Source organism: Sapajus apella, unplaced genomic scaffold (genome assembly GCF_009761245.1).
Source record: "Sapajus apella isolate SASKATOON/1434 unplaced genomic scaffold, GSC_monkey_1.0 scaffold5, whole genome shotgun sequence".
NCBI lineage: Eukaryota > Metazoa > Chordata > Mammalia > Primates > Cebidae > Sapajus > Sapajus apella.
In genome coordinates, this window is record NW_022436945.1 from 38397817 (window position 1) to 38414205 (window position 16389).

At 37.9% G+C, this 16389-nt stretch overlaps 1 protein-coding gene across 3 annotated transcripts; it reads right to left on the reverse strand.

The window, feature by feature from the left end:
* Positions 1 to 16: 16 nt before the first annotated feature.
* SGCB (sarcoglycan beta) lies at positions 17 to 16386 on the reverse strand. 3 transcript variants are annotated; one of them, XM_032274160.1, is made up of 6 exons: positions 16303 to 16386; positions 11405 to 11614; positions 7710 to 7895; positions 6779 to 6970; positions 6324 to 6455; positions 17 to 3131 (listed from the first exon to the last, which is right to left on the reverse strand). In XM_032274160.1, exons 2-6 carry the CDS (start codon positions 11582 to 11584, stop codon positions 2928 to 2930), a joined length of 894 nt encoding a protein of 297 aa, XP_032130051.1. In that variant the 5' UTR covers positions 11585 to 11614; positions 16303 to 16386; the 3' UTR covers positions 17 to 2927. The 3 variants fall into 3 exon arrangements, with proteins under 3 accessions (XP_032130051.1, XP_032130049.1, XP_032130050.1); XM_032274158.1 differs by having other exon boundaries at positions 16101 to 16382; XM_032274159.1 differs by lacking the exon at positions 17 to 3131 and adding an exon at positions 4230 to 4764 and having other exon boundaries at positions 16101 to 16382.
* Between the last annotated feature and the right edge of the window lie 3 nt (positions 16387 to 16389).

Below are 16389 nucleotides of genomic sequence, written 5' to 3' on the forward strand. Positions count from 1 at the left end.
AAATTAACAGCAAACAATTTACAGAATTTTTATTGTAAACAGAAGTTCATTACTAGTTATTACAAACTGAATTAACTGAAACTCAAGTTAGCAACCTGAAACACATGTATAGGTTTATTTTTGTATGGCATAACTGGTCATCTTTGCCCCCTCAATACTTTTAAGAATACTGCTAACATTTTCAGCATTTCAATGGTCTCTTTGTCAAGTTTAGCACCGTATTCTGATTCCCTTAAAAAAACACTCATTCAAACCTAGGTAGAACTTCCACCTTTCATCATCAAAACTATCACACAAAATTTATTTTGTTTTTTTACAATGCAAAAAAACACAAATAAGTATATTTTAAAATATTACAGGCAGTCCCTGTTTTGTGTTGTTTTAAATTTTTCCTGTCTGCCCATTAGTCTCTAAGAAATCTTGCATTGATTTCATTTGCCCCCTTGTCATTGCAGCCTGCCTCTAGAATACTATGGTAATTGAAACTAGCATGTACCTGCGCCCCCTCCTGGGGTCCTATCTTTGTCTCCCACCTCCCCTGTGGCTATTGCTTGTCATCTCTGTGCTCAGAGCAGGGATGAGTGTACAGCAGGAAGGGGCAAAGTCAGCATTTCAGTTTATAGAAAAATACCATCTGGTGGAGAGAATGAGTTGTTGAAGCTTTACTGTGAATAAAAACAAGCCATAAGTAAAACAAAGAATTTGTTCCTGTTCTGCTTTCCAATAGATTTTCCAAGTCTACGTTTCAGGGAAAAAGCCAGGACTACCTGTAAAGTATCCTAAAATACTATTCCTGATAACAATCAGTTCTAGAAAAACATCAGAATAGCCTCTCATGTCAAAAGCACTTAATGTAGATGTATCAAAAACACAAGTATTTCTCAAAAAAGAGTAAAAATAGATTATTTCATGAACTCCATTTAATAAATAATACTTTGTAATATAGAGTTTTCTGGTTTTTGTAAAAATATTTACTTAAACTTTTAAAACAAATCTAAATAGAGCAGACAAGTAATGAATATGCAATTTAATTTACTGAGCATCTGAATGAAAATTCTGGCAATTGTTTTTCTGAATATAATTCAGATATTAAATGATATTGAATATACTCAAATGAGTTCAAATATCACTGCAATACCACTTGGAGGTTATAAATCTCACTCTTTTCAGTTAAAAACTGTGCTCAGTGTTAGGTAGTAAGTCAATCCAATTTCAGTATAATTTAATGACTTCATAATCTCTAAGGTATTTGATTTTTCTACCAGAGAGAAATGTGACAATATTGAATACAAATTGTTTTTTGTATTGGTTTTCTTACGTACACAATTCAAAGTGACCCTGACAGAATGCTGTTACACTTGAATGCACGGATGGGCCCATGCCGCATCTCTACTGCCTACTGTACAGCAAACTTCTTTGAGGACCCTGTCCCTGATTCTGTGTGAGTCTTAATAATACCAGAGTACTTTTCCAATCAAATACATTAAAAAATCAACTGGTTTGAGGGTTATCAATAATCACAGTGGGATAGTAATATTAGGAGCAGAGAAATCATTTTCCTAACCTAAAAATTATGTGTATTTCTTCCTGCATTTGCACTCTCTAGTCCAGTGCTTCCAGACTTGTTTTCAAGGCCTGGTATACTTAACCAGGCCATGCCCGGCCCGTAGGACTTGTTTGGGTCTATGGCCTCCCCACTTTCCACTGTGTTGCCCTGAGGGCTGAGGGTATAAATATCTTGGCAACTCTGTTATGCATTTTTACTCCAGTGTGCCAAGGTCCGTTGGTTGGGAAACTGAGGTAACTCACAAGTAGGTAAATTTGGCCTCTCCATGGTATGATATTTTGGAATTGGCTCAACATAGTTTAAAATCTGACAGTGATTGATCCTTTTTGGGTCTGACATGAGACTTACTTTCTTTTTAACTAGAGTAAACATATATGTTTTGTTTGATTCTCATTTTCTTGGGTAAGTTTAAATTAATCTTTGTTCATCTTTCTGGAGTTTTAAATAATTAAACAGTCAGTGCAGATAGTGAAAACAACATGGCATTTGGAATCAAGCACATCCTGGTTTGAATCATGCCTGAATTCCAATCCCAACTCTGCTACTTACTATGTGATGTTGGGCAAGTTTCTTAACTTCTCTGATCTTCAGTTTCTTAATGGGTAAAGCTTGGATAATATCCCCTACTTGCAGGATTGTGGTAAGAATTAGGGATATTAAACATGCAATGCCTAGGGCAATGCCTAGGATGTAGAAAAGGCTCAGTAAAGATAGCTATCATTATTATTTAAAAGTTAAAGCTGAGATGGTATTTTAATTTCTACCACATTGTGAACACTTGATGTTTATCATTATTTCAAATAAACATTCTATTACGAAATATTTTCTTCCTAGTGCAAAATTAAGGGACCACTGTTTCTATCTTGCATATGTAAAGTTCTTCAATGACTTTACTTGCATGTGAGAATATGGCTCAAGCTTAATGCACTAGAAATCTGCATCTTTCCTTTTAGAAGCCAAAAGGCAGAGCATAAAACATCAAATACTTTACATGGGTCTATCCCCATCAGAGTTACCAAAGTTTACCTACAGTGAGTCTAAACATCTGCTTCAGCCCTTTGTCCATTAGAAAAGGGTTAGTGGAATTTTAAAAACACTCTTTAAACATTAATGTTTATTTTATTCACTTCTTATAATTATTTTAGAGAACAGTAAATATGAAAATTAGTGCAACTTAATAAAATGTATTAGAATATAGGCTCTCAGAGAAGATTTTAACGATGTAGACCATATGGCAGATACAGTAGTGCTCTGTCGTTAAAATAATTATGAGTTATCACATACTCTGTAAAAACAATGATTTGCATGCATAAAAAAGTGAAGTCAAGATATAAACATGTTGATGACCTCTGGGGTTCTTCTAATGAGTGTTTCCACAGGGGTTGTCTGAGATTTGGCAGCCCATGTTCTGGGTGGTTACTTGCACCCTGAAGAGCGTCCCATCAGCACACATGCAGAGCTTGTAGCGCACCCAGTCACCACTACCCAATTGGTCTCCACTGGAGGAAGTGGGTAGGCGGGTGGTGCTGACCATCACAGATCCATTTAGAATGATACTGTTTTCCTATTAGGAGAATAGTAATATGATTTATTTGCCTCCCAGAATGGTATGGAACAAAGTCAATAAACAAAACTTACTGAAATATCAATGAGAAAAGAAGGCAGTAAGAAAGAGTAAAGTCACGACCAAAACAACAGCAACAACAACAAAAAACAACTCAATATCAAGATTCAATGAGTGACTTTACATCCGTAATGTATGTAAATAAACCTGCAACATAATTTCTCTATTAATTAAAATTACATCAAAATTCCTAAGTGCATGATAAAACGGATGTTGATAAAGTTTCAGATGATCTTAATTTGTTAAGTCCTAAGAGAACTACTAACAAAGTTACTGATTGGTAAGTTTGTGATCATGAGTACAAAGAGACTTTTCCTCCTAGAGGGAATTAATTTTAATTTCCAATGTTTTTGCGACACTGCGAATGAACCATATAATTTGAGGACCAGGCACTCAAAGGAAACTGTCTGGAGGTTTTTCACGCCCAGTGTTCCAGAAACACTTTTGTATTGTAGTTCCTTAAAATCCTTCTTTTTAGGGACTCTAAGGCCTCACTTTTCCTTGCTTTCTCCCTTTCCTCCTTTCTTCCTTTTATTCACTCAACAAATAATTACTGAGTGCCTGCTATATGCCAGACACTATTCTAGGTGCTGGGGAATACAACAGTAAATAAAATAGGCAAAGCCCAAGTTCTTATTGAGTTGAAGCTCTAATGGGGTAAGGGCAGACAGTAAAAAAAGAACAGTAAATCACATATGACATCAGGTGGGATGAATGCTATGGGGGGAAAATAAAGCAGGATAAGTAGACAGAGCATGAGCAAGTGGGGACTGCGTTTTACACAGGGTGCTCAGGAAGGACCACATGTAGTCTGATAAGGTCACAGTCCAACAAAAACTAGAGGAAGTGAGGAAGGGAGCTGTGTAGGTAACTGGGGAAGGGTACTCCAAGCAGAGGTAACAGTGCCTGCAAAGGCCCCGAGGTGGAGATGTGCCTGGGTTCCAGGGACAGCTACAAGGCCAGTATGCATGAAACATGGAGGGTGAGGGGAACAACTGATAGGAGATGAGTCAAAGAAATAACTGGGGATCAGACATGTAAGCAGGGAATGGACTTTAGATTTTATTCCAAATTATACAGGAAGTCATTTGGAGGATTCTGAACAGAGAAATGACATGATCTTTTTATAATGACCACTCTGGCTGCTGGGTAGAAAACAGATTATGGGAGTGAATGTTTGGAAGCAAGAAGGTCAGCCAGGAGGCTGCTCCAACCATCCAGGCAGGAAATGATGGCAGTTTACGCCAGGGTGGTGATGGTGGAGGTGGTGAGAAACAACCAGACTCTGTATTTTCTGAAGGTGAGCCAGAAGGCTTTGCTATGGACTGATGGGTGTCATTTAATGGTACAGGGATACTGAAGGAAATGCATGCTGTGCTCGCTTTGGCAGCACATATACTAAAATTGGAAATGCGTGCTTGTGGGGAAGAGAGGATATCAAGATTTTCAACTTGCTAAATTTGAGATGTCTGTCAGATATCAAAATGGAGAAGGTAGGCAGGCAGCTGGATATGTGAGTCTTAATTCAGAGGCACAATTCCAAATTTGGAAGGCATCAACTTACAGAGGGTATCTGAAGCAAAGAGAGAAAGCTGGTTATAAATAATGGAGATGGCTAATTGATTATGCAGTGGTAGTGTATGGAATAGACCTTAATTCGTGACTAGTTTTCCAATTTTGTTCTAATGCTGCCATCTTGTGGTCATTTAATTTTACTTTCTTTAAATTGTTAAACAGCTTTTTCAAAACAGCAGTTTAATTAATAAAATTATTTCTAATGATTGACTTATACACTTTAGAACTAACCGCTGATATTAACTAAGTTATAAAGCTAATTATCATTTTAATACTATGTTCTTTAACAGTGGAGAAACTGATATGTGTATATGTCTATTTCAAAGTATTTAAATATTTGTCATATTTACTACAAGGTAGAATGGGACCAGAAGTGGCAGGTAGAAAAAATAAAAGGTTTGGTAACTTGCTAATGGTCTCTATACAAATCTCTTGCTTCTGTGACTTTCCAGTGCTGAGAACAGCAGTCATAGTGGCTACCCTCCAACAATGTTCTTAGAAGAATGGCTTCTTACATCACAATATATGTACACATTAACTTGGCAGGCAACTGAGTTCCTAGCAAGAATTACATTTTATGTTCATCTTTATTTTTTAGAGATGGGATTATGTGTTGTGGGGGAAACTGCTTATAAAAGTGAAACAACTACTTTTAAAAAGTTTCTTTCCCCCCAGAACTATGAAATTGAAATTTTTTAAATAAGAAATAATGGTAAGTCCTTACGTTTAAGTTCTCTTGTCATGTAATACTTGGTAAGACAACTTTCATTACCTTTAGTAAAACAGCATATTGTAGGTACACAAAGGCATTTTGAATAAGTATACTTTGACCAGAATTGTGAGTCATTAAAAAGTTTTTAGAATTACGGCACATGAAATACCATACCTGTTAAAGCTCAGATATCATCTTTTAAGCACAGAAAATTCACTTTTGACAGCCACAATAAAGACAAAAAACCCTTTTCCTTTATAATTAATAATTGATTAAAAATACATTTTAATAAAAATGTCTAAATAAAATAATTTTATACATTTGCTAATTGTTTTTTTTTCCACATCATTTGATATAAAACTCAGGAAGGAATTAAAGATTTAATTTAAAAATCTTTAATTAAAAACGACAACTTTAAGGCATTAATATTTACTTTGATCTTCCAGAATTCTCTTTTAGAAGGTTTTTTTTTGTGTGCCTTCTAAAGTAATCCAAGTGATCACTACACCAAAAAAAAAAAAAAAAAAAAAAAGAGAGAGAGAAACAGAAAATACAGACTAATAGAAATAAAAATAGAACAAATCATCTGTTATTTTGCTATCCATAGTTAAATATTGTTGACATTTTTGACATACCCTGCCAGGTTTTCATAAATATAAACATGCATATGTTCTGAAAAATAAAAATAATGTATTTCACAAATTGTTTTGTAACTTTACTTCACAACCCACTTTGAACCTCTTTTCATGTCAAAAAATAGACAATTACATCATCATCTTCAATAATTGTATAATATTCCACATATGGATTTATGTATCCAAGAATACTCTTAAAGGAATACTCACGGCCTTTAACTCCATGTTACCACCCATGTGAAACTCAATGGTTTTGCCCATAATGAATACTCCTTCATTTCCACGCACAATAGCACGCCCATCAACTTTTATATTTAAATCACTGGTAGCATTGCTGGTAATCTGAAAATTTAAAAAACAAGTACTAAAAAGAGTTTCTAAATTAATGTGAGAATTGTTTTCAGAGACAGAGAAATAGGAGTTTCAGTCATGAGATACAAAACTCAAATGCTTTTATTAATGTTTTAGAGATGTGGAAATTGAGATTAAGAAAGGCGATGTGATACTGATCACAGAAGCTAGTTAATGACAAATCTGGAATCAATCCTTTCCAGGGCTCTGGAATATATTCTTTCATACTACTTGAAAATGGTACAACTCTCCTCCCTCTTTATAACGGTAGAGAATAACTCTCCCATTAGTAAAGCAAAGCCAATCAATCATACCCTTTCAGTAGATGCTTTTTGAACATTCAAACTTTTCACTCCGCTTGGCAAATGAAACTCATGAGTTTCGTAGTCTGTGCTGAATAAAATATTTTGAGTCCTCGGGTCGAAAAACTGCATGCCGATGTCACTTGTAATAGAAGTTTTGTTGTTTTCTACACTGAGCTTTGTTGTCCCTTGCTGAAAAACAATCTTAAAAAAAAAAAACAGTTTATTGTGAATATATTTTCAAGGAAGACTGCAAATAAAATTCTTGAACATTATATTTTAAAAATTAGAAAAATTACAGAAATTTAAAAACCACAATCATAGACTAACTTCAAATCCTTTTAATTGTGTCTATCCTCGCTCTACCCACTCGGAAGAAGGGGTCTTTAGAAAGAAGGTTTATATGTTTATTGTTTATTTGCTCTGCACAAAGACATGAGTCATGAGAAATATGGCCCAAGGCCTAAGACAGGGAGGGGTGGTGGTAAGAATACCTCCTTGAGGTTTTATTCAGTTGAAAACTATGTTTTCAACTCTTGGCATGAGATGCCAAGATTGGCATATTCTCTTCCAGCGTCCCAAAACTACAGAGTATCCTCACCTGGGAAAGTGCTTTAATGGCTTCCTCATATGGAGGAGAAAAGAGTAACCTGTATTCTCATACTAATTACATCTGTCATAGAAAATGCTACCATTGAACAAAATCTCAAATATGAAGAAAGCATCTAATTTCAACAGATTATAAAAACAATAATATTACTAAATATTTATATTTATGGATATCTTCTAAACTGTATTCACTATATTTATACATTTATAGATATATACTAATCTTTCTAAGGAAAATATCTCTTTACAATAATCAACTCTAGGTTTTTGCAAAGAATTTTCCTCTAATGCCCCTCTGCTGTTTGCATTTCTTTCAGTGAATGTGGCAACTTACAGGCTGGTTGTTGCCAGTGATGACCAAATTTTCATTTCGCCTTCCTCCTACTGTGCTTTTATAAAGAGGATGGATAACTCCCATGTCAGATACTTGCTTAAATCGAAGCAGGCCACTTTCATGGAACTCCATGCTATCACAGCCATTTGGTCCAATGCGAATCACGGCCCAAATAACAAGTGTTATCTGAAAAAGAACACAGGTCCATTGTTGATAGGAGCATATGTTTAGTGTAATTGGAAAACAAATAGAAAATATTATCACCAAAATGTTAAAGACCTCCTAAAATGTTTAACCAGTGACATAAACATATCAATTTGTTTTCCACTTAGAAACAAAACCAATTTTATTTTTATTAAGGTGTTATATGCAAATAGCTAAAAGCCAAAATGTGCTAAAAGGTCTATAATTTCAAAAGAGCACTTTCCTATTTTTCTACCCTATCCACATCTCGTTCCTAGGAACAACCACTTTCAACAAATTTAGCTATCTCATTTAGAATCTATCTCCTTATTTCTAAATATATGTATACTGTTATTTCTTCATTTATCAATTTTAGGCTTTATCTATCAATTTCCTATTTTGGCAGATGAGAAATTTAGCTCATTTGTATCTCTTTTCTTTTCCAACTCCAATCTCAAGTTTTAGTTAAATCCAAGGTTCATTATTTTCAGTATTATAATCACGTAAATATTGTTCCTTACTAAACCAAATACTGTCCTATAGTGGCAGTTTCTTTCCTGTACCTTGTCTCTCAGAGCTTAATCCTTTTTTCATTTCCTTAGTTTCTTTAAAAATCTAATTAATCTCAAATCCTACAATATTTCTGTAAAATCTTTCAGTACAATTTTCTGTAGGTCCAAGCCTCTCAGATAACATATTAGTTCTATTTTTCTCTCTCAGGAAATCTTTCTGGAACCTCTATCTTTCTGGACTGGGCTGTGTGGGCTGGACTGGTCTGTATGGACCCCCTGCACAGCTGTAATCATAAACTTTCCCCACTTTCATGCTGAATTTCCTTTTGTCTTTCTCCTGTGCTGGACACCCAGTTTCCTATATCTGCGTCTTGCTTTTGGTAGAGCACATCCTCCAGTGTCTCACTTAGAAGCAATGGATGAGAAGTAAAATTTTTTGGAAAGGGTGCATGGGAAAAACATGTCTTTATAATGCTTCACATTTCATTGCTAGACTGGCTAGGTATACAGTTCTAGATTTAAAATTCTTTTCTTTCTGGATTTTGAAAGCCATTGCTTTATTGCCTTCCAGGTCCCAATGCTGCTTTTAGGAGATCCTATGCCATTCTGATTGTGTATTCTTTATAAAAAGAATAAACCTCGTTTTTTGCTCCCCTCTGGAAGATAATAGGATCTTATCTTTATTACTGGTTTCCTAAATTTCATAATGGCCTTGTTGAGTCTTTTTTATGCATTATGCGGGACCCAGAATGGTAGTTTTCAATCTGTTCTAGAATATTTTCCTTATTTATGTATTTGATCACCCCCCACCCCACCAGTGCTTTCTGTGCTATTTCTGAAACTCCTATAAACAGCATGTCAGTCTCTTGCATCTATTCCTTAATTTTGTTGAACTTTCTCAAAGAGCTCTTTTTATCTTCTAATATCTTCTATTTGTTTATCTATCTATCTATCTATCTATCTATCTATCTATCTACCTACCTACCTATCCATCTACCCACCCACTCATTCATCTGTGTGTGTGCGTGCATGCCTTTCTATGAGTTCTTAATTGTTCCTTTTTTTTTTTTTTTTTTTTTTTTTGGTAGAGACAGGGTTTCACTTTATCAGGCATGAGCCACTGTGTCTGGCTTGCTCCTTTTAAATGGCATATTATTCTTGTTTCATTGATGCAGTATATTCTTATTTCTCTGAAAATACTGAATTCAGTTTTTTGGGTAGTTTTTGTGGCATTTTCTCTATTTTATGAGTTTCTGCTTTCTCCATGGTTTAGGTGTTTCAGACTCTGTCATTTTTCAATCTTTGGCACTTTCCTCAAAAGTCTATTGATCCCTGGCTCAGTATTCATACTTAGCCATGAATACAGAGAAAATTCTTTGAGGTGTGGGGCTTGTGACTGACAGGTGTCACAAGAGGGAGATTAGATGGCTTTTCCACTGGGACTTGCCAAATGATGGTATCTTCAGATCTTTTTTCTACATGCATCAGGAATCTCAGAGAAGGCTCTTCTGTCTCTTGCCTGGCTGCCAGGGAGCTGGAGGTGGACTATGAGGATAAGAGAGCGTGGGAAAGGGAGTCTCAGGACTGAGACTTCCCTGTTTCAGTAAAGAAACCCAACCCCTACCCTCCAGTATCTTCAGGCAGAAAGAATCTCTCTGGTCCAGTGTGTTCAGAGACTCACTAGTTTTGTATGGCGTTAGGAGGGGTAGTTGTCTAACTGCTGGCTGGAAGGGAGAGTAGGCCTAGGGGTCTCACTGCCTCTTACACAGATTTTTTAAATGACTTCTCTTTTTGCAGTTGCTGCCTTACTCCTGCTTTTCAAGGTACTGGAGCTTCTAATTCCCAAGGCCTTTTAGGGTTTTAAAAGGTACTTCCACCAACATCCCCTCCCCAACAAGCAGGTTCTCTTCTCTGAGAGTCAAACAACAATCTGCCATTGTTCTTCCTACTTTGTGTCTTCATATATTATGCTTGAGGGTTTCAGTTGCTTCCTACTTTCTTCAAAGATATTTCTGTTTCTTAACATTTCTTTGGAATGAGGTTTTTAGAGAAGAAGATAAAATGTCTTTATGCTGCCATCTTGACCAGAAGTCTCCAATAAAATAAATTTATAAAATAAAATCCATTCAGAATTTGTGCTCCTAGTAAAAATTTGTAGTACCTACAATGAAATATGTAGGAACAGGTCTTTCTGATTCGAGTGAAGAATTAGACAGAAGTGCTTTTGACATACATAAATACAAAAAGACTGCCTTGCCTGCATTAGAAGTAGGAAACAACGCAAAAAGAATCACTTTAAAACTGCTGCAGACCATGTTCATGATCAGTCTTAGGTATACCAATAATCATTCCCTCTGAAAATATCTGTCTACACACATGCCAGATAGTTTCAAATAGTCACAACTTCAGATTAAAAGAATTTCTTCATTAAAAAAGCAACTATCTTTGGAAAAGGCATCCTATCAGGTCCTCAGTACCTTAGTGTGAATCAGCCTACCAGATCCTTGCATCCTTTGACAGCAGGGATTTAGGACTATACGATATAACCCTTTACTGCCATCAAAGGTTTGCAATTTTAAAATTCATCTGAGGAGGAAACATTAAATGTAGGAAAACCTAAATGAAAACATAAAGGATTATATTTTTAAGGAGACGTGAAAGCAATAAAATTGTCTTGGCAAAGTTCTTGTCTATAGAGTGAATCCTATCCTCGTTAAAGGTCTCATGCTCTACCGACTGAGCTAGCTGGGAGCCTCACAGTTCTACCCTTGTTAAAAATTAAGTCCATTAAAGGGATAAATCCATGCACATTTTTTTCTAAATTAAATTAATATATGAACATATTTGCACGCTAGGTTTTTATACAGAAAGTATTCATTAAACTTCAATAAGAGACAAAACAGAATAGAAAAGGAGAAAATAAAGTCTATGATTTCACTATAAAGCAGATGAAAAATTCCCCATGGCAATTAAAAGGAGTATTCTATACAATATACTCACAATTAAATTGATGACAGCCAGGATAAACAAAAGGATAATCACACAGATGGCTAAATTGCCCTTTCGTCCTCTCAATCCTGTTTTGTGGAGACGATCTTCATCAATCGGAATGTACCCAGCTTTAAAGTTACTGTTGTGCTCCTTATTGACATTCCTTCTCTCAACAGCCTTCTCACGCATGGACTTCTTTACAGGACCATTGGAACTTTGCTAAACATGACATACAACATCATGCTACAGTTACACCCTCTCTTTTTGATGCATGTATCTAGTAGGTGCAAATTCATACCTAGAGTAAGCTGAATTGGTTACCAGCACAGTTTCCACGAATAAACTGCAAGTCACATTGAGTTGCAGTTCCCAGTAAGGGCATAGCTGTGTGTAGAGGGAGAATACAGAAAAAACTTCAAGGTGACTCTTTGATATTTTTCCTCTCTGCTTTCAATAGTCCCACTGTCAAAGTACACAGCTCATTTCTGAGCAGAGCTGTCATACATATCCTAAGGGGGTAACTCTGTTTTTATTAATAATGTATTTTTTTTTACATATACAATTGGCCCTCCATATCTGTGGGATCCATATCCATGGATTTAACCACTGTGGATCAAAAATATTTGGAAAAAAGGTGAATGGTTGCATCTGTACTGAACATGTACAGACTTTTTTCTTGTCATTATTTCCTAAACAATACAGTATAACAACTGTTTACATAGCATTTACATTATGTTTAGTGTTATAAGTAATCTGGAGATGAATTTAAAGTACACAGGAAGATGTGCAGAGGTTACATGCAAAAACTATACCACTTTATATAAGAGACATGCGCATCAGTGGATTTGGCTATCCTTTGGGGGTCCTGAGATCAATCCCCCACAGACACTGAGGTACAACTGTATATATTTTCATTTGTATGAAAATAAGACTGGAAAGGCTGACACAGTTTGTTATTTATAATTTCACTGACTAGAGCTTACATTACCCTAGATCAGCAGTTTTCAAACACAGGGTGGGGAGTCCTGGAAGTGTTCTATGAACGCTTTCTGGGATCTGTATTTTCAAAATAACACTGAGATATTGTTTGCTATTTTCACTTTCCAAGGCCCATGAATGTATAGGCTACATGATCAATGTGATGACATCATCACTTAATGGAATGTGTATTTGTATAGCCCTATGTCTTAAAAATTTCTCTGTTTTAACTTCTCCTATAGTAAATATCAATGAATATAATCCACATAAACCAAAGCTTTTTGGAATCCTCCATAATTTTTAAGAGTGTAAAGAAAACCTGAGACCAAAATGATTTGAGAACCTCTGACCTAGATTATGGGTGAATGACATTTTGAGTAATAATCTTGAATATGAAGAGCACAAAAGAAATGGGGAGAAATGGATACTGGCCTACTTATTGCTTAGAGCTCTGAGAAAATTCAGTTGTTGAATGGGCATGTATTAAGCACTTTATGCTTAAACATGAATTCCAGAGATAGGCATACAAAAGAACTATAGGAAAGGGTCCTTATCTTCTACGTATTAACAGAAATGATTTGTGTACATGTTAACATAAAATAGTTAACAATGCAATAAATCACTCTGTGTGTTTGGGTGCCAAAATAAATAGGCAATACACGCTGCAGAGTTCAAAGGAAGGAGAGACAGGATGACCTGGAGTTGTTAGGGAAATGAAGAGGAGTAGACGGGTCAGATATGGCAAGGTAGGGAAGAGGAAGTTGGAAAAGTAGGGCCACATTGTGAAAGTTCTTGGACAGCAGGGTACACATTCTAGTCTTTATGTTGTGTTTAATTAGGAGTCTCTGGAGGTCTCTGAGCACAAATGCCAATATTTCAGAATGTTAAATGTGTGGGCATTTAGGAGAGAGAGGAAAGAAGAGCACCAGTAAGTAGCTGCTGGGGATGTTGTAGTAATGGAGGTTTGAGGTAAGAGGACCTAAACTAAGGTGGAATAAAAAAGGACAGATTAATACTTTAAGAGAAGACTTAACTGAATTTGTAGTCAGGTTACAAAAAAGAACCTTAGCATGGGCTTCTGACAACCCTAACAAATGGGCAATTTAAAAGTCTTAGTCAGAGTTTGAATATAGGTCCACAAAAAAAAAAAAAGGGCAAAATTCACCCCTCCTGAGATGTATTCTTTACTCTTCTCTGCCAATCCATGCCCATTACTGTTTTCATCTGGATGCACTTAACACTTACTGAATAGTTACTATAAGCCAGGTGCTCCAAACTACCGGGATGAACACAGTGTCCATCCTCAAGAAGCTTAATTATAGGTCAGTCAGGTAGACAGACAAGGTCACTAACAGTTCATACAGCATGGCAAGTGCTGCAGTGGAGCAATGCATACCATGTGGAAAGGGTACAGAAGAGGAATGCAGGTTCACCTAGCAGGCAAGGGCATCAGGGAAGGTTTCTAAGAGCTGAGTTGACTCTTGAAGGATGGACAGGAGTTAACCAGGCAAAAGAGCTGAGAAGGCCATTCTAGGCAGAGGAAAAAGCATGGAGACTTTGAGAGCAAATCATCTCTGGGAGAACTAATTTTGGTCACTTTATGTGGATGGTGAGAAGGCTGGGAATAGGGATGAAGCAAGAAATATAGTGAGAGATGTGCTTAGGGGCCGGTAAGTGACATAAATACCACAACAAGAACAATGGACTTTATCCTGAAGGCAAGGGGGAACTACTGAACAGTTAAAAGTAGGTTTCCGATACAATCAGATTTGCACTGCAGCAAAATCACTCCAAAAAGACATGAACTGGAACTGAAGAGCCTAGAGATGAAGATTCCAGAGTGGGCTTCTCTAAGGGTCCCAATGTGATATTTGGTTTTCTGCCCTTGTGTCAGTCTGCTGAGAATGATGGTTTCCAGCTTCATCCATGTCCCTGCAAAAGACATGAACTCATCCTTTTTTATGGTTGCATAGTATTCCATGGTGTATATGTGCCACATTTTCTTTATCCAGTCTATCATAACAATCCTGCACGATCTGCACATGTACCCCATAACTTAAAAGTATATAATAAAAAATAATAAAAAATATATACATACAAATAAAAAAGAGTCCCAGTGAGGTTTGACTTTGAAGATGAAGACTGGGGAGAGGTGTTAAAGAGGTAGAACTGTTAGCATCTGGTGATTATTTGGATATGAGTGTGGTACAAAGGGGTCAAAGATCACTCCCAAATAGGACTGAGTATATAATTTGTGGGGCCCAGGGGAAAAAGAAAATTTGGGTCTCACTGTTTAAATATCAAGCCCACGAAAGCAGAACATTAAACCAAGTGCAGGTCCTTCTCAGCTCCCTTAAACTGGCCAGTTTAACCAAGTGAATAGATGGTTGTAGCCTAACAGGAAATATGACAGAGTCCAGTTTTGAACATTTTTGAGTTTGAGATCCCTATGGATAATTCAGTAAAGTTCAGGGCTGAGGCATAATGCGTAAATTGGAATGGCTCAGACTGCCCTACTTATGTGTAAAGCAAAAATAGAACCAGATGGAAAAAGAATCATCTGAAACAGAAGCTGATAATTTAGGCGGGAAATGAGGAAAGCCAAGGAACAATTTAAATTTCAACAACTCCAAGAAGTTTTGTCTCCTTCCAGTTTCATTCATTTCTCTACGCTTTATTTTACTGTTACAAATCTGCAGCTTGCCTATTGTATTTAGCTGATTTCTCTGCATGTATTTGGCTGTTCGACTTTAAGCTACTTGAGGGCAGATTTTACATCTTTTATTTTTAGAATGAGTCCTCCAGTGACATATACCTAATAAGTCTCTAAAAAGTTAATTATCTAAGAAAATCGTTCCAAAGGTCAAATAATGTTAAAAACTTGACTCCTTTTTTTTCAACAATGTTTTAGAATGAGACTTTGTCAAGAGAAACTACTCTAATTGTTTAAAGGAAAACAATAGTTAAGGGGGAAAGTGACTGAAAAATTATCTGTATTATAAGAAATCACCCTAGCGATTATGTGTATGTATACATTAAAACATAATATACATGTGTACACACCCATATGCATGTTCATGTATGCATACGTATAGCTAGATTTTGGGGGGAAGAGGGAGCCTTTTAAACCATTCCAAGTTACAACTTTACAACGCAGGTCAGGAAATCTTGGATAAATCATTTTTAAAAGTGGACAGGAGATAGTTTTAGACTGATGACTAAATCTTCAAAAACCAAAGTGGGAAGGGAAATCTGGCATGTCTGCATATTGGAGATGGCAGAAACAAAAAGTGGCTGCAAGCTGACACCCGGGCAACAGCTGACCGTTTCTTGGCTGGTGTCAGGGGAGCCTCCTTGCTGGGGCTGAGGTTATTTTTATCTGAATCTCTGCTGGAGGCTGCACAGGGTCAGTCCCTGACACGGCCCAGCGCAGGCTCCAGGCTGGCTCGACCGCCTCCCAGGCTCTCTAGACCGAGACCCCTCCTCAGCCTCGCTAGGGGTCAGTCACGCCAGGGCGGGCCGAGGCCGCCGCAGGCTCCGGGTCCCCAGCCTGTGCCAGCATCCTCGGCGGCGGACAGCTCCTCCCGTCCCGCCCCGATCAGCCACGACGAGCCCAGACCCTGCGGCCCGCGCCCCGCACCCCCCCGCCGGCGCTCCCACGGGCCCAGCCGGCAGGACTCGGCCTCCCGCGCTCCTTCAGCCCGCGGCCGCGGCGGGGCTCACAGACCTGCTCGGCCGCCGCCGCCGCCGCCGCCGCTGCCGCCATCTTCCCGCGCCCGCCGCCGCCGCCGCCGCCGCGCTCCCCTCCCGGCCGTGCCCGCCCCGCCGCGACCGCACCCCGCGCGCCTGCGCCTGCGCCCTGGCGGGGACTGGGGGGACCCGCCGTGCACACCCTCCCCTTCCCAGCCTGCACCCCACACGACCCGCACCCTAGACGACCGGCACTCCGGGCCTGAGGGCTCAGGCTTCGCCGCGGTCCCTGAACCTAGGACCGTGGCCTCAGGCGCGTGGAATCG